This window comes from Barbatula barbatula, assembly GCF_947034865.1.
Source record: "Barbatula barbatula genome assembly, chromosome: 19".
NCBI lineage: Eukaryota > Metazoa > Chordata > Actinopteri > Cypriniformes > Nemacheilidae > Barbatula > Barbatula barbatula.
The window spans coordinates 12,593,652-12,607,796 of NC_136782.1; the positions used below are offsets into that span (position 1 = coordinate 12,593,652).

General features: G+C 38.6%; 2 protein-coding genes across 2 annotated transcripts in view; both read right to left on the reverse strand.

Annotated features, from left to right (window-relative positions):
* The window catches only part of sik2b (salt-inducible kinase 2b), a 31,287-nt gene extending 26,245 nt beyond the window's left edge, over positions 1 to 5,042 (reverse strand). Inside the window, exons 1-3 of the mRNA XM_079482210.1 lie at positions 4,586 to 5,042; positions 2,514 to 2,630; positions 10 to 73 (exon numbers count right to left, since the gene is read on the reverse strand). Coding sequence (XP_079338336.1) covers positions 10 to 73; positions 2,514 to 2,630; positions 4,586 to 4,723 — 319 coding nt within the window. The 5' untranslated portion in view covers positions 4,724 to 5,042. The remainder of the gene's footprint in view (positions 1 to 9; positions 74 to 2,513; positions 2,631 to 4,585) is intronic.
* An 837-nt stretch (positions 5,043 to 5,879) lies between these two features.
* laynb (layilin b) lies at positions 5,880 to 10,524 on the reverse strand. Its single transcript, XM_079480751.1, has 7 exons — positions 10,195 to 10,524; positions 9,342 to 9,633; positions 8,724 to 8,881; positions 8,553 to 8,600; positions 7,762 to 7,848; positions 7,493 to 7,610; positions 5,880 to 7,286 (listed from the first exon to the last, which is right to left on the reverse strand). Exons 1-7 carry the CDS (start codon positions 10,268 to 10,270, stop codon positions 6,980 to 6,982), a joined length of 1,086 nt encoding a protein of 361 aa, XP_079336877.1. The 5' UTR covers positions 10,271 to 10,524; the 3' UTR covers positions 5,880 to 6,979.
* Between the last annotated feature and the right edge of the window lie 3,621 nt (positions 10,525 to 14,145).

Consider the following 14,145-nt stretch of genomic DNA (forward strand, 5'->3'; position numbering starts at 1 on the left):
ATCGCTTACCAAATATTTCCCCGTTCTTGGCATACTCCGTCACAAGGTACAGCATGTTCTTGGTCTCCATGACCTGTGTGGTTAAATAGAATGAAGAATACTATCAACATTTTTGCTGCAAGTTCTTTTTAAAAGTAGTTCTGTGTATCATCGCTACATTTAACGTCCGACAGCTGAAGTATCCCATTCTGTTGATAGTATAATGAAACACACTTGAATAAGAGCTAGATGCTGGTTTAATCGAAGGCTTAATTCACAGTGCAGCGTCAGAGCCAACAATGTGTAGGAGGACTCCAGAATTAGCCAAAGAACACAAAAAGATGAGACTTAAATGTAGAAGATGCAGCACAATATAATTCAGATTAATTCACTGATTCTCACATGCTGTACACACTACTGCAGGCCATTTAGATAGTCAATTAGTTTTGGGGTTTACTGATCAACCTATATTCCAACAAGTTTTTATATGAATCAGCCTTATCTGAGCTCCGTTTCTGCTGCAGGATTTTATGTTTTTGGCATAAAAATGCACTACAGGGTTGTCTAATAAAATCCCCAACTAGGCCAGATTATGAATCACGTATTAAACTCCTAGACGCTTTTTCTTTCCAGAAACTTGTTTTGATGGGATCTGTGATCTCATAGCTGTTCTGAACACAGCGACCACAAAGCACGTCTTATTCCAATCAGCCGCAAAATATGCAAATATCTGGAAATAACTCAAAGCATCTCATGCGATCAGTCGATGCAACGCTCGCCGGCTGTCTCTTTATATGTCAAACTGTTGGTGTTGTGTCACATTAAGCTGAAGGATGGGTCACGCTGTTGCCAAATATAATTGTGGATAAAGTATCAACCAATAAAAACATGCTGCCTGAAGACCCACATAAAGGATAATGAGGTGAAATACGACTAAAGAATTCAAAACACATTATGAGTGATTTTTCTCAGGAATGAAGTATACATTGTTTTTTTCATGATGGATGCAAATCCACAGATCATTTATAACAATGCATGACATCGCTCAGCCCCTAAGAAGTCGTTTGCGATATAACAATTTTAGCTTGAAATGTGCTGTTTGTGCAGATAACAGCCTTGCGATCTTCCTGCTGTGTACTGCCTAGATGGGCAACAGCTTTCTAACTAAAATAGAACCTCATAATTGACCGATTTGGAACACTTTGCATTAGCAGCCCACACAAAACACATAAAATACTTGACACACAATTACACCCAATAGAGATTGTTTTTAGCATGCTGCTACTGTAAATGAAAATTATATTAGGCTAATACGCATGGAAATGCATATAAATTGAATCATATTTAGTTTTTAAAAGAACGGATTAAGGTATCGTACTATTAGTATTATAAAACTTTCTACATTCTGCAACAGCATTATCAGAAGTTCATGATCCTATAGACGTTTTAAATTGCAACAACATAAACAAATATTACTGCGCATCCGCATTTTTGTGGCTCAAACTTAACTCTGCGTACACATCCGCACAGCATAGAGTCCCTTTTGATTATTTTTAAAACAAGCTAAATAAATAATAAGTAAATTACATTAGCTAGCAAGATAAAAGTATGTCTAGCCAGTATTATTTTGGGTGAACAGTTAAAGAACCGTTACTTGGCTAAATTTAAACGCGACAGTTACATGTTCAATCAAATTCAATAAATTCTTATTCAATACAATTATTATACAATAAAATAGTAATATCAATTAATATTAAATGTAAAATAATTTAATTATTAGATAATAATAATATAATATAATCAGAACCATCAACAAACACAGATCGGAAGTCAGCAGCATACATCCAATGAAACAGTCTATAAAATGCTGCCTTTAACCGTAGCTTGCTAGGAATTATAACAGCGGGAATGTCGTCCAGTATGAGGAGGAGGCAAAATTCCTTCGAAATGAAGCAAATGCATGACGTGTGAATTGATGCAAAGCACCACGGTAAATATCGACCATTTGCTGCAACGTTATGCGTACGCGGGCGTAAATGCGTGGAGCAGCTGCCTGGTGTTAGGGCCCTGAGCTGTGGCAGATGGGGCAGTGCGAAACCGGGGGTTAGAGATGACACAACAGGGGCCTGCAGAGCAGCCCTCTGTTTATGGGAACCGAAAGGAAATGACTAATTGACCCATGCCGTTTGAATGGAGTAACTGTTGGAAATAATGATACACTACGATTACACGGAAAGGCTTGGACTTCTGCCGCTGTGTTGTATAAGAACACTTTTCTCATTCCCAAAAACCAAAGTGACCTAAAGTCTTACATAATGCTGGAGTGAAGTCACACCAGGGGGGGGGGGGGTTATCTCATCATCAATTCCAGAGTGTGAATGATCTCCTGCTAAAAACAGGCCCATTTCCAGTTTGGCCATTTAAATGCATCTATTTGAATGTTTTAGGGTTGTTTTAGGGCCTTTACATTTGAAACACTGTAGATATTTTTTCAAGTTAAAAGTTTTGCAAGCCACATTCAGCAAGTGCATTACCTGGTACAGTTTAATGATGTGCGGATGGTCCAGCATTTTCATGATCTGTACTTCACGATAGATCTTCTCCAGGTTTACAGCATCCAGCTGAGTCTTGTCGATGATCTTTATAGCCACCTGTTGAAGGCACAGAGACAAACTTTCATTGGCACCAAGCCTACCGCCTCAAGCTTGTCTTCAATACATACTCGGTTTAATATAATTAGTCTGGTCTCTATTCGCAGTGCAGGTCTATCCAGTCCTCAGGTGAGCAAAAATAACAAGACACCCGAGCGTCTGGTAGACGGCTTAACTATTACATTTAATCATTTGGCAAAAGCCTTTATCCAGAGCGACTTACATGTAGGAGAGCATATAAACATTTTGTCAGCACGCTCAGTAGTAACGTTAGTTTACAAGGCCATCTTAGGAGGATCAAAGCTGGAGTAAGCAGGGGCAATTTTTTTAGACACAAGACATAGACAGTTATTGGTTAGCGAAATAACTGCTGTAGGATGCTGCAGTTCGGGTGGAGGCTGGCAGTTAATTCCACCATAGGTTTTTGCAAGCGCTTTGTTGATGGAACAACTAGGCGTCCCTCATTTTCAGACCGAAGATGACAGGAGGGGATGTAGCAGTGAGTTAAGGTAAATTTGCCGTTACCGTTCTGAAGGCAAATGTCAGCGATTTAAACTTGATGTGGGCAGCAACCGGCAGCCAGTGAAGTGAAATCAGGAGAGGTGCTACATGGTTTCTTTTATTATGCTAATAAGCCTAATGATCTCATCATCTTGGGCTTTTCATCATATGCCAGTCAAATGCGAGAGGAACTGAAGACATTTACAATTTTACAAACACTCAAACTATAAAATTCTAATTTGATTATAAAAGTATTATGTTCATGAAAACAAATGCACAGTAGCAGAAAAAAACAGAACAGATTAAAAAGTAAAAGACTTTGACCTTTATCTCTGCAGTGATAAAACGTTTACGTTTTTAAGGTTTGTGACAATTGTGCTTAGGCGTCCTTCCTCTTGTTCAACCCCAGAAATACTTGTATGATAACAGAACCAAAAAGCTCATCGTCACCAAACCTGCCAACACGTCAAATCTAATGCTTAGCTACTGTAACACACATGTAAAGCTGTCTAGTGAATTTAACAAAATGCACGAGGACAGCAGAAAATGTCTGAGCAGCACAACAAGGAGATTCACGTTATGATGGTTGTGTATTGTGAAGAGAGCTCAGAGGACGACCAGGGAAATCAGAAACACACAAGAGACTTATGGGAAGCGCTGAGAAAATCGGCACTGACATCCCTACAGAAATAAAGCTTGCTCGAAGCAACTGCTGAGGAGATGCATCAACCCCGTGCAACAAACTTATTAAACATCTTAATTCTCTGACAAGTTGCTAAAATGCTAAATTTTACACCTGCAGCCTTGAAAACCGCAGGAGGCCACTGACCAAGTGTGAACTATGCCTCGCACCTTTTACAGCAGCAATTCAAACATCTTAAATGCTTACTGTTAGGGAAGATGTTTAGAGTCACATACTGTTGAGCTTTTGATGCTCAGTCTTCGTAAGGAATGCAAGACAACCTTGAGATCAAGTTTTTGTTGATGAGACAACATCCATTATCATAAAATCACCACTTCTGCTTATGCAACCATTGCACAAACGTCATGACCTACATGAAAAGGGCATTCACATTACAACAAGCGTGACTTCTTGCTATTGTCCAGAACATTTCTGTATCTTTCAAAAGTGCCGTTTGACACAAATCGAAGTTGACCCTGCATATTTCCATTGAGGCGTTTAGCTGCCGATTAAAGACTTGGCATGCAATGTTGCACAAAGGTTGCAGTCAGATATCTGGATCTAAATAAACCAAAAATTGAGTCGAACAGGTTGTTATGACCTAAGCGTAAAAGCGACAACTGAAGTAAACACAAACAAACGACTATGACAACTGACTACTCCGTTTCTGCAAGGCTGTAACTTTGTTACGATACTTTCCAACTGAGTTATTCGTGCCCGCGTTCGGGTTTAAATCGCCTACAGTCTATCGCAGCTGGTATTCTCAACCTACCTCTGTCTTGGTTATACGATGTCTCGCCAGTTTCACAACGGCGAAATTTCCCTTTCCGAGAGTCCGCTCGATATCGTAGAAGCCCACCCTGACCGGACCCCGGAGCACTGGCTTTTGGTGACAGTCAGCCATGACCATGCTTTTTGTGAAACACTATGGTTTGCTGAGAAGACCTGCCGCTTCAGCCTCGAGATAACGAGGTCGGCAGAGGCTAAAATGTGTCTATCAGAAATAGACCCAGTAGAAATCCCGCTCTGGCGGCCAGTTTGCTCGGTGATGGTCCGCTCCAGTCTTGCCAGGAGAAAGCGAGCGCTCGGGAGTGCGGCGATGTGTCACGCCACCCTCCTCTGATACAATAGAGCTATAATATTTCAGCTCTGTTTGCTAGAGTACACGAGTTGACTCGCAGGAGGCATCATGTTCTCTGGTTGACGTGCATTGACGTCAGAGCCTATGGGGGTATTTGTACGGGGGGCGGGGCTTTGAAGCCGTTCCACACTCTGGTGCCAATTCGTTTCCAAGGCGACGAGACCCACCTCTTACGTCAACCGGCAGTATTCCTATTCTCAAAGAGCGTCGGTCTGTTTGCTCGACCGCCTGCAGTTGAGAGCTGGCTGTGAAACCCTGCCGGCAGCAACTTTGATAGTCTTGCTCGTACTTCAGTCGAGGAACGAGAACGAATGCGACGTGCTCTTCTTTTGAAGGCTTTAAACACCTTTATCTGATGATCTGATGTGTCCGATAATGATATCCATTGCCCTTTGTATTTGATGAAGTCGTACTGTACGTACTTATTATTTCTAATTGATGTATTCAAGTTTCGGTCTCTTGCATTGTTCACCTGTACAACCCAACCCTGCAAAACCCAAAGCAGGTGTGCCACATATTTGCTCAATTTCATCATTTTATAAACCAGATTCTTTAATAACAAACATTCGCCTCGTTATAGGCTACTATGATTTGGCATAACGAAACGCACTTAAGTTGCATTAATGTAGATGGATTATGCGATTATTGTATTTGTATTCTATTTAAAATGTTTCGCATTGGAGAATTGGTTTAAAACCGTGAATGTTACGGCCACACGTGCACGAATTACAAAATTGTTTAAATTTAAATATAGATTACTTTATTGTGACTGTGCCTGGTTTTTATTTACAAAGGAAATGACCTTGTGTGGCAGGCAATGCCATACGTTGCCTGTCATGTGGCGACATCTCCTGGCAACACGCTGCAATCCTTAATAGCTCACATACTTTCCTATTGTCGCCAAACTGTGAGGAAATGACGACGTCAGGAAACGATGAACTTCTTAATGTAAACACTCAACAAGGAACACTCAATGTGAGCCAACACTTACAGCTCAAAATCTTGGTGATATGGAGGACCGGTATCAGTAATGTAAGGGAACAAAATGTAAACTGATTGAGCTTTGGTCATTGTAACTTCAAGTGAACTAAAAAGCAATAGCAGCTTTTGAAGTCATGGATGAGCTCTTGGATCATGATCACCATCTATAATATTAAATCTCCCAGTTTGCATATATAAAATCTTTATTCATCATATAAACTAAAATATTAGGATTAAATTGATTCAAAATGTATATTAAAAATGGACTAAAACACAGTGATGTGCTGAAAGTCCATTGCAGCTACTTGTATGTACAAGAAAGTCATTAAAATACTTGACAGCATTTACAAACATTTACAGAATTGCTCACAGTTGCTTATAGAAATACCCCAAAGCGAAGCACATATGTTGCATTTACAATTATGCATTTGGCAGACGCTTTTATCCAAAGCGCTTACATTGGATTATACTATACATTTGTTTCTGAGTATGTTGCAATAACTAATGTTATGTCAATTCAAATCATTATGTTAATACGATTCATTCTTTTCTCCCAAAAGATACATATTTTAAAAGAAGACATCAACAGGATTTTATGAGGATAGCAATAACTATTCTTCACCGTTTAGTTTTTTGCCCAGCCCATGTGAATAAGCAAGTTTATAACCTTAACCTAAGGTCAAAAACAAGGGAGCAACGGTGGGCATAAGAGACAAAGGGAGTTGTTGTGATGAGCTGAGAGGTCATTGGACTGCTTTGTGAATTTACCAATGAAAGGTCACGTTCCAGGATACCAGCTTTCACAGAGGAAGTTCCCACAACGTGATGATACCTTTATGCTTCTTTGTATAGTCCCACAGTTGCGGGAATCAAAGTACACCCCTGGCTGACCCCTGAAAGATCGCAGGCATCCCAGTTCTTCACACAGTGCACATCAAAGCAGGGATATACAGCAGGCTGGAGATGAGATCAAAAATGGAGGGAGATCCAGCCACACTAGAGGGAGAGAGGTCATACTTCTATTCAGCATATACCATATGTGTTTTAGTAGCCATAGATGTCGTTGTCCACCCATCCGGCCCCTCCTGCCGATGGGCTCCGGCAGGTCTCATAAATTTCATTTGTGACAAAACCACACTGTGGGGTGCTGCTTGGAACATTCTCGTAGTCCTCAAACCGACCGTTTGCGGCAGTAACGATAAACGGTCTATTTAGTTCCGAACTCATGTACTCCAGATGAGCTGTGGGCTGCTGGAATTTATTGGTGCGTTCATGTTCGTTTTGACCTTTCGGTGGTACGGCGCGCACCCACTGCCCTGGAACAGCATATATTATATTCTGTTCTTTTCTCCTGCAAAGACAGAGTTATTACACATATTATTTAGCACATACTGGGTGACAGTTTGAGATAATGAAACTAGATGTTAAAAAAAGTTATCATTGCATTGCATTGCGGGATCGATGGATTGACTGGTTCTCATCCTTAAAATATAGCCTGAGATGCTGGAATGTTGTAAAAAATGAATAAAACAAACAAACAATCATTAAATTACGCACCTCCTGGTCATGACCCGAAAACAGAACACTCCTGAAACCGCCAATATTAACAGAAGCATTACAGGTATAGTAGCCAGGAGGATGTAGTAAATATTAACAGTGTCATCTGAAAGTGAAACTGAGAAAGGACAGAACTATTGAAACAGGCGTATGTAAGCAATGAATCAACAGTATGTTATGCATAAGGCAAGAATGTGCATAAAAAATATCATAGTGTATTTGTTTATTGATATTTTGGTTATTAAAATGACCGTTCATGAAATAATTACCTGATGACTCCGAGAGTTCAGTGTTTATCTTGTCATTGTCCTTTGTCCTGGGCGGGTGCTTTGGTATTAATGTCAGATCATCAAGACCTAAAAATAAGCAGCACAGTGAATGATAATGAATCAGCAATGTTAAGGGATAGTTCATCCAAAAAGGAAAATTCAGTCATCATTTACTCACCTTCTTTTCATTTCAAACTGATATGATTTACTTCAACAGATCACAAAAGAAGATATTTTGCAAAATGTTGGTAATTGAACAACAGTGGTTGGTACCAATTGACTTGCATTGGTTTTTGTGCCTATACATTTTAAGTGAATGGCTACCGCTGTTGTTTGGTTACCAACATTCTTCAAAATATCTTTCTTTGTGTTTTGAAGCAAAAAGAAAGTCATACATATTTCAAATGACAAGAGCGTGAGTAAATAATGGCAGAATTATCCCTTTTTTTGGTGAACGCCCTCTTTAAAGTTTGTGAGGCTGTTAGCCCCAGAAGACTTAAAAACAGGACAGGCAAAAAATAACCCATTTAATTTTAAGGGTCAGACAAGAGGTGAAAGTGCCCATTTACAAAACTAATTTATATTTGGTTTCGGTGAAACCCATTAAATTAAAAGTGGACCTAAGGTAGAAAAGTGAAAACCAATGTATTGGTCTATTATGTGTTTTTTTATATTCCTAGTTATTTTACGCACATCTCTGAATGCAGCTCAGCTACCCTGTCTTGTAACTTCTAATTATTTAATTTCATAAACCTGCGAAAACCCCATAAAGCACAAACGGATTTGTTTACCTGTGTGTGCTGTCACGTTATCTGCTGAAGGGGGGACAAGATGCTTCTCTAAATACATAAAGACAAAGTCAAAATTTGATGTTCTTACTGTACATAACCTTTTCCTTGTTTAAAATAAAATATGCTTGTTTCCTGTATGCTGCCTTTTAAACAGCAACAGCAAAGTCTTACCCTCGGAGTACTTGCAGATAAAATTATTCTTGGAATTGCAATTACAGTCAGTCCACTTGAACAGGGTGCCCTCCTTCTGGCCAGCAGAGGTGGAGGGTCGGTAGAATAACGCCACACATTGTTCATGGCCACACGAGGGCTCCGTCACCAGCCAGTTCCTGAAATACAAAGTACACACAACTGCCTAACTGGAGATTCTCCAAGCTATCTTAAGACAACACAGCTGAGTATGCATTGCATTACAAGATTCTATTTAAATAGCTTCTCCATGTATGTTCATTTTTAATAAACAAAATTGTACAGCCAAGGGGTGGGATACTATTTTACAAATTTTCGAGCATATGAGCCATGAACAGTGTCCCTAAAAGGACCATTTTCAATTCAATTCTCACTTAAAAACAAACAAAAACATGATTTAGGTTACAAGAATATTGAGATACGTTGTACAAAATGATAAAATCTAACGTCTTTCCTTAAAGAACTCTACCTAATCTTATTTATAAAAATGGTATATTTGTGTAACCAAATCTGATCTGAATATGTTAATTTGCCTTAATAATGGACATTTTCAGTTTGCTGGAGAACACATTTTAACAGTATATTATGCAAATCGCCTACCTGAATGTGGCCTGACTGTTATCCAGCCAGTGATATTGTGATGGACAGACTGCAGCAGAACTTTTCTGGTCTCTTCGTAGCCCTATCCAGAAGTCTCCATCAGATGCCCTGATCTCACGAACAAACCTCTCCACCAAACGCTGCTCGTTTTCGGTCTCAATGCTGAGCAGCTCTCCATCATCCTCCCTACACTTCTGTCTGGCTGTCTCAAAGTTCACTCTGAGCCTGATGTCCTGGAAACCTGTGATTTTATAGCAGGGCTTCTCTGTCCCTCTTCGGCATATCCTCTGGTCTGAAATCGATTCACAAAAACATTGATGTTAGTGTAAGATGTGGTAAGGAAATATTGCAGGAACATTTAAAGGAAAGGTGGCGCATGAATGTTGGGATCAAAGAGAGAAATAAGAAGAGGAAACCAGGAGAACTTCCACATCTGTCAGGCGGAAAATCGTCTCAAGCGAAGTCATGTGTATGTGCGACAGCCATCATAACATCCACCCTGACTAACAAACAGCGCGCTGTGACCCAAATAAACAACCCATGAACGGGAAAATAACAAGTAAAAAATAGAAAAACGCCAAACAACTGTAAATAAAAACGTATGTAAACTTTACAAAGTCGGCCAAATTTCTATGCTATAGAGTTTACTTGCTTATATGATTCAACGCGCAAATCATGAAGTAACGTCTCTCAACCCAAGTCATACCGTGATTATCCGCCGACTGTCGCCGTGTTTACCGAACGACTCCAGTTTCACGATCATTTTGATATAAAAGCGCACAAGAGCCATAAGACGTGTTAATATCGCCGCGCACGAGCGGACATTTTACACGATACACCCGCAGACACTCACCAACAAACGCCTTCGACGCGCAGCTGGGATGAAAACAAACAGCCAAAACAGTTCCGATCAGTTTAATGAACTCCATCTCCGCATAGTTTCAAAGTGTGCGCGATTGCCGCAACGCGTCCAGATGATCGCAAAACTGTTTCTAGGTCCTGGAAAAACGTCCGACACTGTTAGACGAAACAGACGTGGCCAGCGTTTTTTTACTGAAAAGTTTCAGATGACTCAAAAAAGTCGACTGGTTGTGCCTGCTAGCAAACGGTCGTATAGCCTCATGCTTGTGCTTCGGTTTTTTCACCACCGTATACTGTGATTTTAACCCATTAACTATATTACAGTCAATTCGTTTATTTTATTCTATTTATTTTCAATACGTCGATTTGACTTGAAGATTAACGATTGATGAATAATGATTAACATATATAATAATATATATATATAGACACACACATACATAATAGTTTATTAAAAAAACTAAATAAACAATTATAAATGTCAGTTTTTTTGGGGCTTTCATTTACATTTAACATTTATGCATTTGGCAGACGCTTTTATCCAAATCGACTTTGCTTTGTATCTGGCTATAATGTGCAATCCCTGGGCTCGAACCCATGACCTTGCAGTTACTAGCGTATTTCATAATATATGCTAACAAGTATTTTTCTGACATTTTTGTAACAGGCAAATTATGTTTCTTCAAATATTTAGCATCTTTGTTATTACCTTTTATTCAGTCTCATAACATATTTTCAATTTTTTTTCATTGATGCACAAATCATCATTCATGTAGTTTTAACAGTGCATTTAATGTGTTGTCTGGGAGAGATTTAAAGGAATAGTTCACCCCAAATAAAAAAGTCTCCCCCGGGTTGAGTAATACATTTCTTTGTTATGAACATGTCAGTGTAATAAAGAATGTCGGTATAACCAAACCGATCTTATCCCCCATTGACTGCAGTAGTAGGAAAAATAAATAGGCCTACTATGTAAGTCTGTTTGGTTACTGACGTCCTTCCAAATATCTTCCTTTATATTCATTACTAGTAACTTTGTATTAGCTCCTATTGCTCCTGTATGACATATCGCTTATTGCTCCCCGAACTCTTTATAAGTCGCTTTGGATAAAAGCGTCTGCTAAATGACTAAATGTAAATGTCATTAGAACAAAGAAATCTACAGGTTTGAAACAATATGAGGGCAAGTAAACGATGACAGAAGTTTAATTTTTGGTTTAACTATCCGTTTAAATCAAAGACACCAGTTGGGTTTGGCTCACCAGCTAACCGAAAGAGGAAGCAAGAATCTTTTATGAGGGTCTTTGTGAGTCAAAGTCAAGCTCAGTCACTGCTGTTGACCCTGTTCGCTCACAGTCACACACACACGCACGCACGCACGCACGCACGCACGCACACACACACACACACACACACACACACACACACACACACACTATCCCCTGACATAGGAAGCCAATCAGGAAAGGAAGCACGCGTTTTTTCAACAGCCTGTTTCCTTTTCATTTCTGTGTTTTATGTTCCCCTTTCATTTCTAGACATTTTCCCCTTGAGCTGACAAAAAAAGATAAATGAATTAAACAGGGTTTAAGCTGAGAAACTGAAGCCTCAAATCCTTTCATCTAGTGTCGGTTGCTGTTATAACGGGGCCCTATTATCAAATGGGTTGGATTCTGGTTAAGATAAGCAGCAAACCTGCGATACTGTGAAATCGTATATGGCATGAAATCTTTGTCAGATAATATGAAACGGCATCTGCAGATGTCATGAGGTTCTGGAGAAATAAGGATGAGGCCAATGGTGTTGCATGTGTAGTTTGTTTGTGCTGATCTCTGGCAGCTTGCCCAGACGTTTTGCTCCTCATACTGAATGGAGTCTGTCATGTTCTTTGGCACACGTCAATTCTTCAGTGAACTTTTAACTTCTGAACTGACTTTTTATTGAAAAAGGATCCTGCATTAATCGTCTCATCCTATATCTTATGAGAATTTTGAAATTTTTCCTGTTATAAACAATTTAATGTTTACTGCAAGCATTCTATTTCTTTTTTGTAATGTAAAAATATAAAAAATGCGTACTACGTTAGTGTATTACATTGTTTAGAGTTTGGTGGTAGGTTGGTTGTAGGCAGACATGGTTCACATTATTCATTGCATTTCTGATGCAAGATGATTCATTGCACTATAAATTAAAAAAAAAACTATAGGATTTACTTAAACTTTGCAAATTTCGCATACCGTTTTTAAGTAGATTCTTTTGTTACATTTATTAGCACAGTTTTTATCAAGTCTTGCACACAGTTTTTTAAAGTAAAATATACTTTTAAATGTTTTGTGTCATAGCTTACAAGCTATTACTATTATTGCCCTTAAAACAATAAAGATAACATAATTTGTTTACTGTACTTTATAAGAGTTGCCAATTTGCAGTATTTTGCTATCTTTTGTTATCTTACATGTTATAAATAGCATTTAGTAACCTTGATAGTATATTGCAGTACAAGGCATTATTGAGAAATCTCTGTTTCTCCGTTTATGGCTTTTTGAGTTTGTGTTAATTTCATATAATCTGTCCAGAGCAACATGCAACTCATTAATATGTTGGTAAACTGTTGGTATTGTGTGGGTTCTGCATATTGTCAGCACATGCATATAGAATGGAAGTTAGAGTTTATCTTTTTGAATGCAATGCATTTTCTGTAATCTGAACGCAGGAAAGCAGTTACTGTAGCTGTCAGATAGTGAGCACTCCTAATGCAAAGCTGTAAAATGTTTTAGAAAACTCACCAGATCTGCAACTATTCTCAATGACATCAATTTTCATAAACAAGCTGTGTAAAAATAGCTTTGTCTTAAGTCATTATGTCAAATGGCTACAGTATCAAGGATTGCAATATAGGTTCGAGATAGTCCTCATCACTTCTCCTTAGAAAAATGAGAAGTTGTCACTGTGTCATATTTACCAGCAGATGGCAGTGTTGTACTAGGATTATATCGCACAGATTATTTTGTTCATATGCGGTCATGTCGTCATGAAAAAGTTCTTCTTACTTAAATATTATAAGTTACTAAAATACATTTGTACTTTTGAGTGGGATATAATGATATTTTTTGATTAACTGAATAAAATATATTTGCGTTTTCTTCAATTTACTGAATTTAACTGGTCGAAAAGGATTTCCAATTCCCAGTTTGCTTTGCGTCAGACTGCATTAGGAGAGGACATTTTTAAATATGATTATTTTATGTGTTTTTCAGTAAAGTTAAAGACTTTGTTTAATGTTCACTCATCTTGGATATTTAGAAGAGTTTGACATATTTCCCTATTTTTTTGGTTACCATTGTTCAGAAAAGTTGTGCATGTGCTTAGCCTGTCGGAAGCTAACTGTCACCTGGGGCACATGCAATGTCACCAATAAGCATTGACAATATTAATGCCAGATTTGAGTCACTTCTTGCTTATTATGTGTTGCCTAAGTAAAGGTATTTGATTCATGCATTTTAAGAAATGTGAGATATAAAGAAATTGACAAAGTGTAGTTTCATTAACTTAAACATACATCTTTGTGTTCTTATTTTTGTAAGTTCTGCCTACTTAATTTCACGAGAATGATACATTAAGTACAGCATTTATGTCACACCAACCATAATTTAACATTAATCAAAATGTGAGAGTTCTGCTTACTTAAACCAAGAACCTCTAGAACTCAAAAACTTTGAAGGCGAGTTGGCAAACATTTTGTTTATAAGTGCTGGCAACTTATGGTCTTCGGGGTCTTTTTCACCTGCAAATGATGTTTGCTAAAACAAAAACATAAAAGTTATCTTTGTATAAATGGCATGACACACACACACACACACACAAACACACTCACACACACTCACGCACGCACGCACGCACGCACGCACGCACACACACACACAGAGAGAGAGAGAGAGAGAGA